This window comes from Oncorhynchus mykiss, chromosome 23 (assembly GCF_057628025.1).
Source record: "Oncorhynchus mykiss isolate SJ-2025 chromosome 23, ASM5762802v1, whole genome shotgun sequence".
Lineage (NCBI taxonomy): Eukaryota > Metazoa > Chordata > Actinopteri > Salmoniformes > Salmonidae > Oncorhynchus > Oncorhynchus mykiss.
The window spans coordinates 52,037,370-52,055,848 of NC_143044.1; the positions used below are offsets into that span (position 1 = coordinate 52,037,370).

At 43.3% G+C, this 18,479-nt stretch overlaps 1 protein-coding gene across 18 annotated transcripts in view; it reads right to left on the reverse strand.

Moving 5' to 3' along the window:
- The window catches only part of LOC110531925 (adhesion G protein-coupled receptor B3), a 351,790-nt gene that overhangs the window by 154,280 nt on the left and 179,031 nt on the right, over positions 1 to 18,479 (reverse strand). For all 18 annotated transcript variants that reach the window (XM_090217639.1, XM_090217638.1, XM_090217634.1 and 15 more), the window contains one exon: positions 13,020 to 13,128. In XM_090217639.1, coding sequence (XP_090073765.1) covers positions 13,020 to 13,128 — 109 coding nt within the window. The remainder of the gene's footprint in view (positions 1 to 13,019; positions 13,129 to 18,479) is intronic.

Genomic DNA, 18,479 nt, shown 5'->3' on the forward strand with positions numbered 1-18,479 from the left:
ACACTTGAGGCCCATGCGGTTTCCACAGAGTTGGGTATGGCTGCCTTTTCCTGTTTACGCTCCTTGCCTATGGAATAGCCTGCAGACTAAACTTAAACTTGGGACTCTTGCTCAAGTTGCTCATTTTAAATATTTATTGGAGCATTTTTATTTTTGTATTCCTTGTTACTGTTTCGGGTAATGCAAGTTCTTGTGCTGTTAGTTGAATAACCTGTTAGTAGAATAACCTGTTAGGGGAATAACCTGTTAGTAGAATAACCTGTTAGTAGAATAACCTAGAATAACCTGTTAGTAGAATAACCTGTTAGTTGAATAACCTGTTAGTAGAATAACCTGTTAGTAGAATAACCGGTTAGTAGAATAACCTGTTAGTAGAATAACCTGTTAGTTGAATAACCTGTTAGTAGAATAACCTGTTAGTAGAATAACCGGTTAGTAGAATAACCTGTTAGTAGAATAACCTGTTAGTAGAATAACCTGTTAGTAGAATAACCTGTTAGTTGAATAACCTGTTAGTAGAATAACCTGTTAGGGGAATAACCTGTTAGTAGAATAACCTGTTAGTAGAATAACCTGTTAGTAGAATAACCTGTTAGTAGAATAACCTGTTAGGGGAATAACCTGTTAGGGGAATAACCTGTTAGTAGAATAACCTGTTAGTAGAATAACCTGTTAGTAGAATAACCTGTTAGGGGAATAACCTGTTAGTAGAATAACCTGTTAGTAGAATAACCTGTTAGTAGAATAACCTGTTAGGGGAATAACCTGTTAGTAGAATAACCTGTTAGGGGAATAACCTGTTAGGGGAATAACCTGTTAGGGGAATAACCTGTTAGTAGAATAACCTGTTAGTAGAATAACCTGTTAGTAGAATAACCTGTTAGTAGAATAACCTGTTAGTGGAATAACCTGTTAGGGGAATAACCTGTTAGTAGAATAACCTGTTAGTAGAATAACCTGTTAGGGGAATAACCTGTTAGGGGAATAACCTGTTAGTAGAATAACCTGTTAGGGGAATAACCTGTTAGGGGAATAACCTGTTAGGGGAATAACCTGTTAGTAGAATAACCTGTTAGGGGAATAACCTGTTAGTAGAATAACCTGTTAGTAGAATAACCTGTTAGGGGAATAACCTGTTAGGGGAATAACCTGTTAGTAGAATAACCTGTTAGGGGAATAACCTGTTAGTAGAATAACCTGTTAGTAGAATAACCTGTTAGGGGAATAACCTGTTAGGGGAATAACCTGTTAGGGGAATAACCTGTGTGTAAACCTAACAATCTGCTGCTGTATTTTTGTGTGTTATCTGTGATGGTTTTGTTTGTCTGGTGTAGTTTCTTAATCATTGTACCTAACCTGTATGTGTAAACATGTATACGCAGGACCCAGCTGTAAAAGAGACCTTGGTCTCAGTCTGTTTTCCTTGTTGAAATAAAGGTATACTACATCATGGTGGTTATACAGTCTGATGGTACTACAGCATGGTGGTTCTACAGTCTGATGGTACTCCATCATGGTGGTTCTACAATCTGATGGTACTCCATCATGGTGGTTCTACAGTCTGGTGGTACTACAGCATGGTGGTTCTACAGTCTGATGGTACTACAGCATGGTGGTTCTACAGTCTGATGGTACTACATCATGGTGGTTCTACAGTCTGATGGTACTACATCATGGTGGTTCTACAGTCTGATTGTACTACATCATGGTGGTTCTACAGTCTGGTGGTACTACAGCATGGTGGTTCTACAGTCTGATGGTACTACATCATGGTGGTTCTACAGTCTGATGGTACTACATCATGGTGGTTCTACAGTCTGATTGTACTACATCATGGTGGTTCTACAGTCTGATGGTACTACATCACGGTGGTTCTACAGTCTGATGGTACTACATCATGGTGGTTCTACAGTCTGATTGTACTACAGCATGGTGGTTCTACAGTCTGATTGTACTACAGCATGGTGGTTCTACAGTCTGATGGTACTACATCATGGTGGTTCTACAGTCTGATGGTACTACATCATGGTGGTTCTACAGTCTGATTGTACTACAGCATGGTGGTTCTACAGTCTGATGGTACTACATCATGGTGGTTCTACAGTCTGATGGTACTACATCATGGTGGTTCTACAGTCTGATTGTACTACAGCATGGTGGTTCTACAGTCTGATGGTACTACATCATGGTGGTTCTACAGTCTGATGGTACTACATCATGGTGGTGCTACAGTCTGATTGTACTACAGCATGGTGGTTCTACAGTCTGATGGTACTACATCATGGTGGTTCTACAGTCTGATGGTACTACATCATGGTGGTTCTACAGTCTGATTGTACTACAGCATGGTGGTTCTACAGTCTGATGGTACTACATCATGGTGGTTCTACAGTCTGATGGTACTACATCATGGTGGTTCTACAGTCTGATTGTACTACAGCATGGTGGTTCTACAGTCTGATGGTACTCCATCATGGTGGTTCTACAATCTGATGGTACTACATCACGGTGGTTCTACAGTCTGATTGTACTACATCACGGTGGTTCTACAGTCTGATGGTACTACATCATGGTGGTTCTACAGTCTGATGGTACTACATCATGGTGGTTCTACAGTCTGATTGTACTACAGCATGGTGGTTCTACAGTCTGATGGTACTCCATCATGGTGGTTCTACAATCTGATGGTACTACATCACGGTGGTTCTACAGTCTGATGGTACTACATCACGGTGGTTCTACAGTCTGATTGTACTACATCACGGTGGTTCTACAGTCTGATGGTACTACATCATGGTGGTTCTACAGTCTGATTGTACTACAGCATGGTGGTTCTACAGTCTGATGGTACTACATCATGGTGGTTCTACAGTCTGATGGTACTACATCATGGTGGTTCTACAGTCTGATTGTACTCCATCATGGTGGTTCTACAGTCTGATGGTACTACATCACGGTGGTTCTACAGTCTGATGGTACTACATCATGGTGGTTCTACAGTCTGATTGTACTACAGCATGGTGGTTCTACAGTCTGATTGTACTACAGCATGGTGGTTCTACAGTCTGATGGTACTACATCATGGTGGTTCTACAGTCTGATGGTACTACATCATGGTGGTTCTACAGTCTGATTGTACTACAGCATGGTGGTTCTACAGTCTGATGGTACTACATCATGGTGGTTCTACAGTCTGATGGTACTACATCATGGTGGTTCTACAGTCTGATTGTACTACAGCATGGTGGTTCTACAGTCTGATGGTACTACATCATGGTGGTTCTACAGTCTGATGGTACTACATCATGGTGGTGCTACAGTCTGATTGTACTACAGCATGGTGGTTCTACAGTCTGATGGTACTACATCATGGTGGTTCTACAGTCTGATGGTACTACATCATGGTGGTTCTACAGTCTGATTGTACTACAGCATGGTGGTTCTACAGTCTGATGGTACTACATCATGGTGGTTCTACAGTCTGATGGTACTACATCATGGTGGTTCTACAGTCTGATTGTACTACAGCATGGTGGTTCTACAGTCTGATGGTACTCCATCATGGTGGTTCTACAATCTGATGGTACTACATCACGGTGGTTCTACAGTCTGATTGTACTACATCACGGTGGTTCTACAGTCTGATGGTACTACATCATGGTGGTTCTACAGTCTGATGGTACTACATCATGGTGGTTCTACAGTCTGATTGTACTACAGCATGGTGGTTCTACAGTCTGATGGTACTCCATCATGGTGGTTCTACAATCTGATGGTACTACATCACGGTGGTTCTACAGTCTGATGGTACTACATCACGGTGGTTCTACAGTCTGATTGTACTACATCACGGTGGTTCTACAGTCTGATGGTACTACATCATGGTGGTTCTACAGTCTGATTGTACTACAGCATGGTGGTTCTACAGTCTGATGGTACTACATCATGGTGGTTCTACAGTCTGATGGTACTACATCATGGTGGTTCTACAGTCTGATTGTACTCCATCATGGTGGTTCTACAGTCTGATGGTACTACATCATGGTGGTTCTACAGTCTGATGGTACTACAGCATGGTGGTTCTACAGTCTGATGGTACTCCATCATGGTGGTTCTACAATCTGATGGTACTCCATCATGGTGGTTCTACAATCTGATGGTACTACATCATGGTGGTTCTACAGTCTGATTGTACTCCATCATGGTGGTTCTACAGTCTGATGGTACTACATCATGGTGGTTCTACAGTCTGATGGTACTACATCATGGTGGTTCTACAGTCTGATGGTACTACATCATGGTGGTTCTACAGTCTGATGGTACTACATCATGGTGGTTCTACAGTCTGATGGTACTACATCATGGTGGTTCTACAGTCTGATGGTACTACATCATGGTGGTTCTACAGTCTGATGGTACTACATCATGGTGGTTCTACAGTCTGATGGTACTACAGCATGGTGGTTCTACAATCTGATGGTACTCCATCATGGTGGTTCTACAGTCTGGTGGTACTACATCATGGTGGTTCTACAGTCTGATGGTACTCCATCATGGTGGTTCTACAGTCTGATGGTACTACAGCATGGTGGTTCTACAGTCTGATGGTACTACATCATGGTGGTTCTACAGTCTGATGGTACTACAGCATGGTGGTTCTTCAGTCTGATGGTACTACATCATGGTGGTTCTACAGTCTGATAGTACTACATCACGGTGGTTCTACAGTCTGATGGTACTACATCATGGTGGTTCTACAGTCTGATGGTACTACATCATGGTGGTTCTACAGTCTGATAGTACTACATCATGGTGGTTCTACAGTCTGCTAGTACTACATCATGGTGGTTCTACAGTCTGATGGTACTACATCATGGTGGTTCTACAGTCTGATGGTACTACATCATGGTGGTTCTACAGTCTGATTGTACTCCATCATGGTGGTTCTACAGTCTGATGGTACTACATCATGGTGGTTCTACAGTCTGATGGTACTACATCATGGTGGTTCTACAGTCTGATGGTACTACAGCATTGTGGTTCTACAGTCTGATGGTACTACATCATGGTGGTCCTTCAGTCTGGGGAAGATGGGGCTAAGCCTGCAGAGCACCATTGTTCCTTGTCTCTCTAATGTAATTGGAAGTTTGGCAAAACTCCACGGACTGTAGGAGTGTGTTAGTGTGTGACAGTGTGGAAGGAAGGAGAGCGCGAGAGAGAGAGAGAGAGAGAGAGAGAGAGAGAGAGAGAGAATGTGTGAGTATGTGTCTGTGTGTCAGCAGTATCATCAGAGCGACAGCAGGCATGGAATCACAGAGCACCATGGGACATGCCAGTCACAGAGAGTGGAAGTTCAGAGCACCAGATGCTGAGTGAAGCCACAATGGGGTGACAGTATTAGTCACAGGTCGCATTGAGAGACACACACACACACCGTGGTGGCGTGGCAGCTTTAGACTTGGTCTCATTGTGAGTCACAGCAGGGGAGCAGAAGAAAAGGCCCTTTCAGGAAGCTACCCGGTAATAGTCTAGATAGACAGGGCTCTACACACCATGGATGGGCCAGGCAGGAAGAAATAAAGCAATCATTTTGGTCTCCAGAATGCTTCTGAGAAAAGACTAACAAATAAACTGAATTGAATATTGTCTTTGAGAAAAACTCTCCTGTCTACCAAATGGATCCACACAAACCACTGTGCACCATCATACAGATGTAGGATCTTAATTTGTCCAGTATTGTCACAACAAAATAATAATAAAATAATAAAATAATAATCCCGCAGCAACAGGATTTGAATGTTTAGTCCATAATGTCACAGGTGTTAAGCAATTCGCTGGCCAAAAGTAAGATACATAAAAAGTGTGATACTGTTAATATAACTGTCAGGCCCTAATCTGTTTCACCTGTCTTTGTGATGGTCTCCACCCCCCCATCCCCCCAGGTGTTGCCCATCTTTCCCATTATCCCCTGTGTATTTATACCTGTGTTCTCTGTTTGTCTGTTGCCAGTTTGTCTTGTTTGTCAAGTCAACAACCGTTTTGTCTCAGCGCCTGCTTTTCCCCAGTTTCTATTTTTCTCGCCCTCCTGCTTTTGACCCTTGCCTGCCATGACGCTGAGCCCGCCTGCCTGACCACTCTGCCTGCCCCTGACCCTGAGCCTTCCCACCGATCTGTACCTTTGCCCCTACTCTGAATTACAGACCTCTGACGTGACCTTGAGCCCGCCTTTGCCCCACTACTCTGGATTATCGACACCTGTCTGCCTTGACCTGTCATTTGTCTGTCCCTGTTGCTGTAATAAACATTGTTACTTCAACACAGTCTGCATTTGGATCTTACCTGAAACGTGATAATAAATGCGTGTCAGCGTGGGTTGTCAGTAAATGTATGTAAATCACAAAGCATTTCCTGCGATTGGGGCGGCAGGGTAGCCTGTGGTTAGAGTGGTTAGAGTGTTGGACTAGTAACCGGAAGGTTGCAAGTTCAAACCCCCGAGCTGACAAGGTACAAATCTGTCGTTCTGCCCCTGAACAGGCAGTTAACCCACTGTTCCTAGGCCAGTTAACCCACTGTTCCTAGGCCAGTTAACCCACTGTTCCTAGGCCAGTTAACCCACTGTTCCTAGGCCGTCATTGTAAATAAGAATTTGTTCTTAACCTAGTTAAATAAAGGTAATAAATGAAGATCCTACACCTGTAGGTGATCACCATAGATAGGTTACATTGAAGACAAGAGTCAGTGAATCCTCATCATCATTCTTGACAATAGTTGTTCTGCATCAAAGTATTGTGCTTCTGGTAAGATGTGCTTGTTTTACACATCTCAAGTTACAGATGCAGCACACAGTTGGATTGTGAGGGAAAGGAAATCTTCCCAGTGAAGTTGAGAGCTTTTTGCAATCAAGGTTATTTGACTAAAAGAGGGAGAGGGCAGAGGATGGGTGTGTGGTGACAGCAGAGTATTTATCCCTGTGTCAGGAGGCTGCTATAAATTACATCTGAAATGATGCAGCTATACCTTATCCAGCCAGATTCATGCTTGCTTGGCTCACCACTTGGCTAACACCGGCAGTGTATCAGCAACACTATGGCTAGGTCCCAAAATGCACCCTATTCCTTATGTGGTGCACAACTATTGACCAGGGACCCATAGGGCTCTGGCCAAAAGAAGTGCACTGTATAGGGTGCCGTTTGGGAGGCAAAATACTTTTCATTTCTTTAATCAAAGTGAACTAGCCAACAACAAGCAAGCTGCTGTGTTGTGATTCGCTCCAATAAATATAATGTTGGTGCCAAGACAGAGCGATGTCCAAATCAATATTTCTTGTTGGTTTTATTTGGTTGTTGTTTCACCAGGACTCAGGAGGAAGAATATTTTGTGACTCGACTGAAAAAGTTGATGAGACTCTTTGGCTTGTGGGTGTGGCTGTAGTGCTTTTCATTTGACCAATCGAAAATGTACTAATATCTTCACGATGTGGCAGAGGGAGACTATTCTATTTTATAACAGCATTCATGAATAAGCCCTAATAGATGCTTATACATGTTATCATGAATGTTAAAAATGCTAATAAATTGAAAATGGAGTTAGTAATATATTCATGCCAAATTAGACTGTGTAAAATAACTGACAAGAACAGCACAAAATACCCTTCTTTAAATCCTGAATGGGTTCCAGAGAAGAGATGAATGCCTCATTAGCATAGCCTGCATCCCAATCAAAGAAGAGGTGAATGCCTCCCAGTAGCATAGCCTGCATCCCAATCAGAGAAGAGGCGAATGCCTCCCATTAGCATAGCCTGCATCCCAATCAGAGAAGAGGCTAATGCCTCCCATTAGCATAGCCTGCAACCCAATCAGAAAAGAGGCTAATACCTGCCATTAGTATAGCCTGCATCCCAATCAGAGAAGAGGCGAATGCCTGCTATTAGCATAGCCTGCTTCCCAATCAGAGAAGAGGCTAATGCCTAACATTAGCATAGCCTGCATCCCAATCAGAGAAGAGGCTAATGCCTAACATTAGCATAGCCTGCATCCCAATCAGAGAAGAGGCTAATGCCTGCCATTAGTATAGCCTGCATCCCAATTAGAGAAGAGGCTGCTGCCTGCCATTAGTGTAGCCTGCATCCCAATCAGAGAAGAGACTAATGCCTCCCATTAGCATAGCCTGCAACCCAATCAGAAAAGAGGCTAATACCTGCCATTAGTATAGCCTGCATCCCAAATGGTCCCCGATTCATTATATAGTGCACTTCTTATGACCAGAGCTCTATAAAGGGAAAGTGTACTATTTAGTATGCAGCCAGAGGCATTTCAACCCTCTTTGGACATGTCCATTAACTTAATTCACCTAGTGGAGAGAATATTATAATGTGTTATAATGGTCTCTTAATGAATGCTACGTTGCATCGTTTGTGGGGAATATGTTCTGTATCTCCCGAATACATAATTAGACCAGTATCTAAACTGACTATTTGTCTTTTTTTCACCAAACTTTTAACTTAAAACCAAGGACATGGAAAAATGTTTTGTTGATTCCACATTGAATTCAAGTTTAGTTGACAACTCAACCAAATGTGATCTTCCTGTCTGGGTTGGGTGTGTCTACAGTGTAATAATGGGGTTATATGTTAGTCACACTGTAAAGTCCGGTAAAGAATAATTCACACCTGAGTTTAAATACTATTTGAAATCTTTCAAAGAAAAACAACGTTTGCTAAGCTGGTCTGGAGTGCCAAATGGGCGAGGTTTGTACTTGTGTGATTATTGGCTCCATTGCAACAGATGAGTTCAATCAAGCCCAGCAAAAGTGTTTGAAATGGTTTCAGATAGTATTTGTACACAGCTCTGGATGAATGTCTCCTCAAGAGATGCCTAAACCGCCGCAATACAGAAGTGTATTAATTTGCATGAATAAATAATGATCATAGTTCTATTCTTCCTTCCAGACAGGAAGGTAGTGTAGGTTTGTGGTTGACTGGGAAATGAAATACCACTGAGACTGCTGCTACATTATTCAACAAGATGTAAGCAATCTGTGTAGTATGTGTCGCTCTCTTATTCTCTCTCTCTTATTCTCTCTCTCTCTCTCTCTCTCTCTCTCTCTCTCTCTCTCTGTCTGTCTGTTTGTCTGTCTGTCTGTCTGTCTGTCTGTCTGTCTGTCTGTCTGTCTGTCTGTCTGTCTGTCTGTCTGTCTCTCTCTCTCCCTCTTTCTCTGTCTGTGTGTGTATGTGTATGTATGTGTGTGTAGTGTATTGTGGTAGCACTGCAGCCTGAAAGTAAGGATTAAAGAAGCAGTAACCAAGCAGTGGTCAGGACCGAGGACAGTGGTCAGGACCGAGGACAGCGGTCAAGACCGAGGACCGTGGTCAGGATCAAGGACAGTGGTCAGGACCGAGGACCGTGGTCAGGATCAAGGACAGTGGTCAGGACCGAGGACAGAGGTCAGGACCGAGGACTGCGGTCAGGATCAAGGACAGTGGTCAGGACCAAGGACAGAGGTCAGGACCGAGGACCGTGGTCAGGATCAAGGACAGTGGTCAGGACCGAGGACAGAGGTCAGGACCGAGGACTGCGGTCAGGATCAAGGACAGTGGTCAGGACCAAGGACAGAGGTCAGGACCGAGGACCGCGGTCAGGATCGAGGACAGCGGTCAGGACCGAGGACAGCGGTCAGGACCAAGGACAGTGGTCAGGACCAAGGACAGTGGTCAGGACCAAAACATAGGAGTTAGTTAGTTACCTCTTTTAGTTGTACTTTGTGGTCCTGGTAAAATGTATGGCAGAAGATGTAAATCAAAACGACTGTTGGTTTTCTTCCACTTGCAAGCAGGGTGAAGGAGATGACTGTAATATCTCTGACATCTCCTACGTTAACAACAGTCAGAGATGGCTATATATCCGTTAATTCTGTCTATCTGCGGCAGTATCCATTAGCAACTCTATATTATTTTAACCAGAAGACACTGCAAGTGAAATCTATCGGTCTATTCACGTAACAGACAGTTTGTTCTTTCAGCTTTTACAACATTGTGTGAAGAGAAAGTATTTATGTCAGGGATAGACTCTGTGATACAAATGTCTTTCTGTTTCTGTCAGGGAAAGACGTATTTAAGATAAAAGTAGCATAAAAGTGAGTGAGATTTTAAAGGAATGCTTGGTTTGCTCCAGTGTGTATAAATGCTTTTTCCACATAAGGTCTGTGCCCCAAATGGCAGCCTATTTTCTATACAAGTTACTACATTTGACCAGAGCCCAATGGGATACCCTATGGGCCCTGGTAAAAAAGTAGTGCACTACACAGGGAATAGGGTGCCACTCAGGACACGCACAAGGTCATCTGAGACGCACTTAGGAGGAACCATAATTAAGAGACCATTTTCTCTCATCACAAAGAGTCTCTGGTGAGGTTATGATTCATCCTGACTTTCTAGGGCCCACTTTTTCTTCACGTTTCAAGTGCATGCATCCCAAATGGCACCCTATTCTCTAAATAGTGCACTACTTTTGAACAGGGCTCATAGGGCTCTAGTCAAAAGTAATGCAGTATGTAAGGAATAGGGTAGGGAATAGGTTGCCATTTGGGACACAGTCCTTCTAACCTGAGTATCATTCGGATCTACAGGTATGTGGCTTTGGTTGACAGAAGTGCTGTGTGTTTACGATGACTCGATTTAAAACATGAGAACCCATCAAGGTTTTATCGAGTGTGGTATGTTGAGAGGTATCTGAGGAACTCCAATGGAGATGTTTTGTATTGTGCATTTGTTTATATCCTGGGATGCCATTACAACCAATAGCATCCAAATATGCTGAGAATCTCCATTCCAACTTCCCTCTGAGATCTGACAGTGCTATGTGTAGGAGGGTTCTATTAACACGGTTTCTATTGGAATACTGGACCTAGATCTGTGTTAGGAGGGTTCTATTGGAATACAGGACCTAGATCTGTGTTAGGAGGGTTCTATTAACACGGTTTCTATTGGAATACAGGACCTAGATCTGTGTTAGGAGGGTTCTATTGGAATACAGGATCTAGATCTGTGTTAGGAGGGTTCTATTAACACGGTTTCTATTGGAATACTGGACCTAGATCTGTGTTAGGAGGGTTCTATCCACACGGTTTCTATTGGAATACAGGACCTCAATCTGTGTTAGGAGGGTTCTATTGGAATACAGGACCTCAATCTGTGTTAGGAGGGTTCTATCCACACGGTTTCTATTGGAATACTGAACCTAGATCTGTGTTAGGAGGGTTCTATCCACATGTTTTCTATTAGAATACTGGACCTAGATCTGTGTTAGGAGGGTTCTACCCACAAGGTTTCTATTGGAATACTGGACCTCAATCTGTGTTAGGAGGGTTCTACCCACAAGGTTTCTATTGGAATACTGAACCTAGATCTGTGTTAGGAGGGTTCTATCCACACGGTTTCTATTGGAATACTGGACCTAGATCTGTGTTAGGAGGGTTCTATCCACACGGTTTAATTGGAATACTGGACCTAGATCTATGTTAGGAGGGTTCTATTAACACGGTTTCTATTGGAATACTGGACCTAGATCTGTGTTAGGAGGGTCCTATTGGAATACTGTACCTAGATCTGTGTTAGGAGGGTTCTATTAACACGGTTTCTATTGGAATACTGGACCTAGATCTGTGTTAGGAGGGTTCTATCAACACGGTTTCTATTGGAATACTGGACCTCAATCTGTGTTAGGAGGGTTCTATCCACACGGTTTCTATTGGAATACTGGACCTAGATCTGTGTTAGGAGGGTTCTATCAACATGGTTTCTATTGGAATACTGGACCTCAATCTGTGTTAGGAGGGTTCTATTGGAATACAGGATCTAGATCTGTGTTAGGAGGGTTCTATTAACACGGTTTCTATTGGAATACTGGACCTAGATCTGTGTTAGGAGGGTTCTATTGGAATACAGGACCTAGATCTGTGTTAGGAGGGTTCTATTAACACGGTTTCTATTGGAATACAGGACCTAGATCTGTGTTAGGAGGGTTCTATCAACACGGTTTCTATTGGAATACTGGACCTCAATCTGTGTTAGGAGGGTTCTATCCACACGGTTTCTATTGGAATACTGGACCTAGATCTGTGTTAGGAGGGTTCTACCCACACGGTTTCTATTGGAATACTGGACCTAGATCTGTGTTAGGAGGGTTCAATCCACATGTTTTCTATTAGAATACTGGACCTAGATCTGTGTTAGGAGGGTTCTATTGGAATACTGGACCTAGATCTGTGTTAGGAGGGTTCTATTGGAATACTGGACCTAGATCTGTGTTAGGAGGGTTCTATTGGAATACTGGATCTAGATCTGTGTTAGGAGGGTTCTATTGGAATACTGGATCTAGATCTGTGTTAGGAGGGTCCTATTGGAATACTGGACCTAGATCTGTGTTAGGAGGGTTCTATTGGAATACTGGACCTAGATCTGTGTTAGGAGGGTTCTATTGGAATACTGGATCTAGATCTGTGTTAGGAGGGTTCTATTGGAATAATGTACCTCAAACTGTGATAGGGGGGTTCTATTGGAATAATGGACCTAGAGACTTGAGATTCATCCTATGGTAAATTCACCCTGACCACGGTTTCTACCCACTGAAGACATGGTTGATATTGGAACATCGGATGTGAGTGTTTTCTTAGGAGTTAATCACAAGCTAGGTTTTAAATAACCATATTGATTAGTGGTTGTTTGTTAGGCTAAGCCTCCACCCTTCCTTCCTTCCTTCCTTCCTCCCCTCCCTCCTTCCCCTCCCCTCCCCTCCACGCATAATTTATCCCAGATTACTGATGGATGGAGGGGGAATTGACATGGGGAGTCAGCAGCAGCATCATTTAGTTTATTCACACATGGATCGATTGATCGTTGAACATCGATTTGATGATTTTTACTTTCACCCAGCTGGGTGGTTGGTTTGTGTAGAAAAATAAGGCTGTGGGACTCCCATCCCAGGCCTGTGGGCTGTGAGAATAGATCTGTCAGTGGTTCTTACCCAAGTTCCCAGTCATCAGATAGGCGTTGTGGAAGTCCTTCATGCCCAGGCCAACGATGTGGATGAATTCCTCGATGACCTGCATCAGCTCCACTGCACCTGGATAGATCTAGAGAGACGACAACAACATTATAGTTAACTAGTGAGAGATGAGGACAACAGTACAGTTAACTAGTGAGAGGTGAGGACAACAGTAGACTTAACTAGTGAGAGGTGAGGACAACATTACAGTTAACTAGTGAGAGGTGAGGACAACATTACAGTTAACTAGTGAGAGATGAGGACAACATTACAGATAACTAGTTAGAGATGAGGACAACAGTACAGTTAACTAGTGAGAGGTGAGGACAACAGTAGACTTAACTAGTGAGAGGTGAGGACAACATTACAGTTAACTAGTGAGAGGTGAGGACAACATTACAGTTAACTAGTGAGAGATGAGGACAACATTACAGTTAACTAGTGAGAGATGAGGACAACATTACAGATAACTAGTTAGAGATGAGGACAACAGTACAGTTAACTAGTGAGAGGTGAGGACAACAGTAGACTTAACTAGTGAGAGATGAGGACAACAGTACAGTTAACTAGTGAGAGATGAGGACAACAGTAGACTTAACTAGTGAGAGGTGAGGACAACATTACAGTTAACTAGTGAGAGGTGAGGACAACATTACAGTTAACTAGTGAGAGATGAGGACAACATTACAGATAACTAGTTAGAGATGAGGACAACAGTACAGTTAACTAGTGAGAGGTGAGGACAACAGTAGACTTAACTAGTGAGAGGTGAGGACAACATTACAGTTAACTAGTGAGAGGTGAGGACAACATTACAGTTAACTAGTGAGAGATGAGGACAACATTACAGATAACTAGTGAGAGGTGAGGACAACAGTACAGATTACTAGTTAGAGATGAGGACAACAGTACAGTTAACTAGTGAGAGGTGAGGACAACAGTAGACTTAACTAGTGAGAGGTGAGGACAACATTACAGTTAACTAGTGAGAGATGAAGACAACATTACAGTTAACGAGTGAGAGGTGAGGACAACATTACAGTTAACTAGTTAGAGATGAGGACAACATTACAGTTAACTAGTTAGAGATGAGGACAACAGTACAGTTAACTAGTTAGAGATGAGGACAACATTACAGTTAACTAGTGAGAGATGACAACAACATTAGAGTGAGAGATGAGGACAACAGTACAGTTAACTAGTTAGAGATGAGGACAACATTACAGTTAACTAGTGAGAGATGACAACAACATTAGAGTGAGAGATGAGGACAACATTACAGATAACTAGTGAGAGGTGAGGACAACAGTACAGATTACTAGTGAGAGGTGAGGGCAACAGTACATTTAACTAGTTAGAGATGAGGACAACATTACAGTTAACTAGTGAGAGATGAGGACAACATTACAGTTAACTAGTGAGAGGTGAGGACAACATTACAGATAACTAGTGAGAGATGAGGACAACATTACAGTTAACTAGTGAGAGGTGAGGACAACATTACAGTTAATTAGTGAGAGATGAGGACAACATTACAGTTAACTAGTGAGAGGTGAGGACAATATTACAGATAACTAGTGAGAGATGAGGACAACATTACAGTTAACTAGTGAGAGATGAGGACAACAGTACAGATAACTAGTGAGAGATGAGGACAACATTACAGTAAACTAGTGAGAGGTGAGGACTAGTGCCGTATCAGTGCAGCCGTTACATAGGTCAAAACCACATCTCAAATGTCCCCCACATTTCCTATATACTGTAGTCTGCTTGACCAGGGCCCATAGGGCACTAGGAAATACAGTGCCATTTGGGACAAAGAACTAGACGTGGGAAGAGAGGTGAGAAACTTCACAGTTATCTTATTACTGCAACATCAGTGCTGCCATTACATGTGCACAGCATTAGTCAGTAGTGTTATACCAGCGTTCCTCTTGGAACTGTCTCCTGGGAGAGAGGGAGTGTGGTGTGTAAAACGTAGAGGCGTTATGTGAGGGATAGAAGCAAACAGAATGTCATAGGGTTATGGGAAGACTTAACTTCTAGCAGAGCGTTTACTTTGACTGATTTTACTTGTCCAACATGAACCACAACAATCTAAAAATGTTCATCTTCCACTCATCAGACATCTCACCTCTGACCAGGACATGGCTACTAGCTACTAGATTCTGGTACCCTTTAAAAGGGGACAGACCAGGACATGGCTACTAGCTACTAGATTCTGGTACCCTTTAAAAGGGGACAGACCAGGACATGGCTACGAGCTACTAGATTCTGGTACCCTTTAAAAGGGGACAGACCAGGACATGGCTACTAGCTACTAGATTCTGGTACCCTTTAAAAGGGGACAGACCAGGACATGGCTACTAGCTACTAGATTATGCTACCCTTTAAAAGGGGACAGACCAGGACATGGCTACTAGCTACTAGATTCTGGTACCCTTTAAAAGGGGACAGACCAGGACATGGCTACTAGCTACTAGATTCTGGTACCCTTTAAAAGGGGACAGACCAGGACATGGCTACTAGCTACCAGATTCTGGTACCCTTTAAAAGGGGACAGACCAGGACATGGCTACTAGCTAATAGATTCTGGTACCCTTTAAAAGGGGACAGACCAGGACATGGCTACTAGCTACTAGATTCTGGTACCCTTTAAAAGGGGACAGACCAGGACATGGCTACTAGCTACTAGATTCTGGGACCCTTTGTGACACCCGTCCCACTCTGTCTGCCATATTCTTTCTCTTTGCTCTTGTTTTCCATATTAGGATGTCAGTGGGCGGGGCTGGGAGGGTCGTCAGCAACATGGGACACACCTGGGCCTGGGTGTGTCCCAGGATAAATACACCTCTTCCCCATTCATTGAGGGGACTCTCTCCATGCAGACACAGTGATAGAGTTTGGTTGTGGCATTTTTATTTCTGTTTTGTTTGCTTGCTTTGGCACCTTTCAGCACCCCTCATTATCACATTTATTCACGCAGCCACTCACTTACACTGCTGATTACACCATTGTTAATTGTATTTATGTTACTTCAGTCAATAAATATATTTTTGTTATTATTTATTCACACATTGTCTCCCTTTTTGTTACGGACTTCGAGCTGGTGTTGTGACACCTTTTTTTAATTTTACCTTTATTTAACTAGGCAATTCAATTAAGAACAAATTCTTATTTACAATGACAGCCTAGGAACAGTGGGTTAACTGGCCTAGGAACAGTGGGTTAACTGGCCTAGGAACAGTGGGTTAACTGGCCTAGGAACAGTGGGTTAACTGGCCTAGGAACAGTGGGTTAACTGGCCTAGGAACAGTGGGTTAACTGCCTTGTTCAGAGGAAGAACGACACATTTTTACCTTGTCAGCTCTGGAATTCGATCTTGCAAACTTCTAGTTACCAGTCCAACGCTCTAACCACTAGGCTACACCAGGACATGGTTACTTGTCCAACGCTCTAACCACTAGGCTACACCAGGACATGGTTACTAGTCCAACGCTCTACCCACTAGGCTACACTAGGACATGGTTACTAGTCCAACGCTCTAACCACTAGGCTACACTAGGACATGGTTACTAGTCCAACGCTCTAACCACTAGGCTACACTAGGACATGGTTACTAGTCCAACGCTCAAACCACTAGGCTACACTAGGACATGGTTACTAGTCCAACGCTCTAACAACTAGGCTACACCAGGACATGGTTACTAGTCCAACGCTCTAACCACTAGGCTACACCAGGACATGGTTACTAGTCCAACGCTCTAACCACTAGGCTACACTAGGACATGGTTACTAGTCCAACGCTTTAACCACTAGGCTATACTAGGACATGGTTACTAGTCCAACGCTCTAACCACTAGGCTAAACTAGGACATGGTTACTAGTCCAACGCTCTAACCACTAGGCTACACCAGGACATGGTTACTAGTCCAACGCTCTAAACACTAGGCTACACCAGGACATGGTTACTAGTCCAACGCTCTAAACACTAGGCTACACCAGGACATGGCCACTAGATACTGGTAACCTTTAAAAGGGGACAGACCAGGACATGGTTACTAGATACTGGTAACCTTTAAAAGGGGACAGACCAGGACATGGCTACTAGATACTGGTAACCTTTAAAAGGGGACAGACCAGGACATGGTTACTAGATACTGGTAACCTTTAAAAGGGGACAGACCAGGACATGGTTACTAGATACTGGTAACCTTTAAAAGGGGACAGACCTGGACATGGTTACTAGATACTGGTAACCTTTAAAAGGGGACAGACCAGGACATGGTTACTAGCTACTAGATACTGGTAACCTTTAAAAGGGGACAGACCAGGACATGGTTACTAGATACTGGTAACCTTTAAAAGGGGACAGACCAGGACATGGCTACTTGCTAGTAGGTACTAGTACCGTTTAAAAGGGGGCATTGTCTAATGCCTACTAAAAGTGATTGCACAGGTTAGGGCATTGTTCAAAATTAGACATCTGTCAGTACATGTATTGATCTTTGCATTATCCGACAGTGAACCTTTGAGACAGACACCCTGACAGAGCAGGACATGGCTAGTAGATAGACACTGCCCTTTAGAAGCAAACTGTCTAGTGACCACTGGAGAGCTAGAGACGACCCTTTAAAAGGACACTGCTTAGTGACCACTGGAGAGTGATTGCTCAGGACAGGGCAGTGTGTCTGTCCTTAGGGACCTGCCATCAGTGTCAGAGAGAATGCAAAGGAAGCATTCAGGACCATGGATAGAGACAGAGCAACACACTCACGTAAGCACACTTGTCTCCTCCCAGCTGATACACATTAAGACACACTAATCCGATCGTTGACCTTGAAGAGATCGGCCCACTATCCTGGCAGACCTGAATCTAGCAGAGAGGGATCAGCTGTAATCAGAGGGGACTTGATTTTGGGGGCAGACATTTTGTGTGATTTGAGTGAGACAGACTGTTAATGCGCTGATGATGATGATATCAATATATAATTATTGTCCTATTGTTCTTTGTATTTTCCTTAAGATGTACCAAATGGATCCATTCTAATTTAATCAGCAATTCAAACAGTGTTAAAATGGTACTTGAAAACAATTAGATTCATCAGGAAGGAAAAGCCCCATTATTACACTAGCTGCTGTCCTAGACATGGACACAGAATAGCAGCATGTGAGGTAGCTATAGCTCTACTCTACAGACAAGGCAATGACATGTCTTAGTCCGGAGAGGAGCTCTGAGTGGCATCCCATAATGAACACCTCCTGATACAATCACACACACACACACTCACACATATACTTACTGACATGTGCACGCACGCACACACTCACACATACAGACGGAGATGCACTCATCCCCACGTACGTAAACACACACACACACACACACACACACACACACACACACACACACACACACACACACACACACACACACAC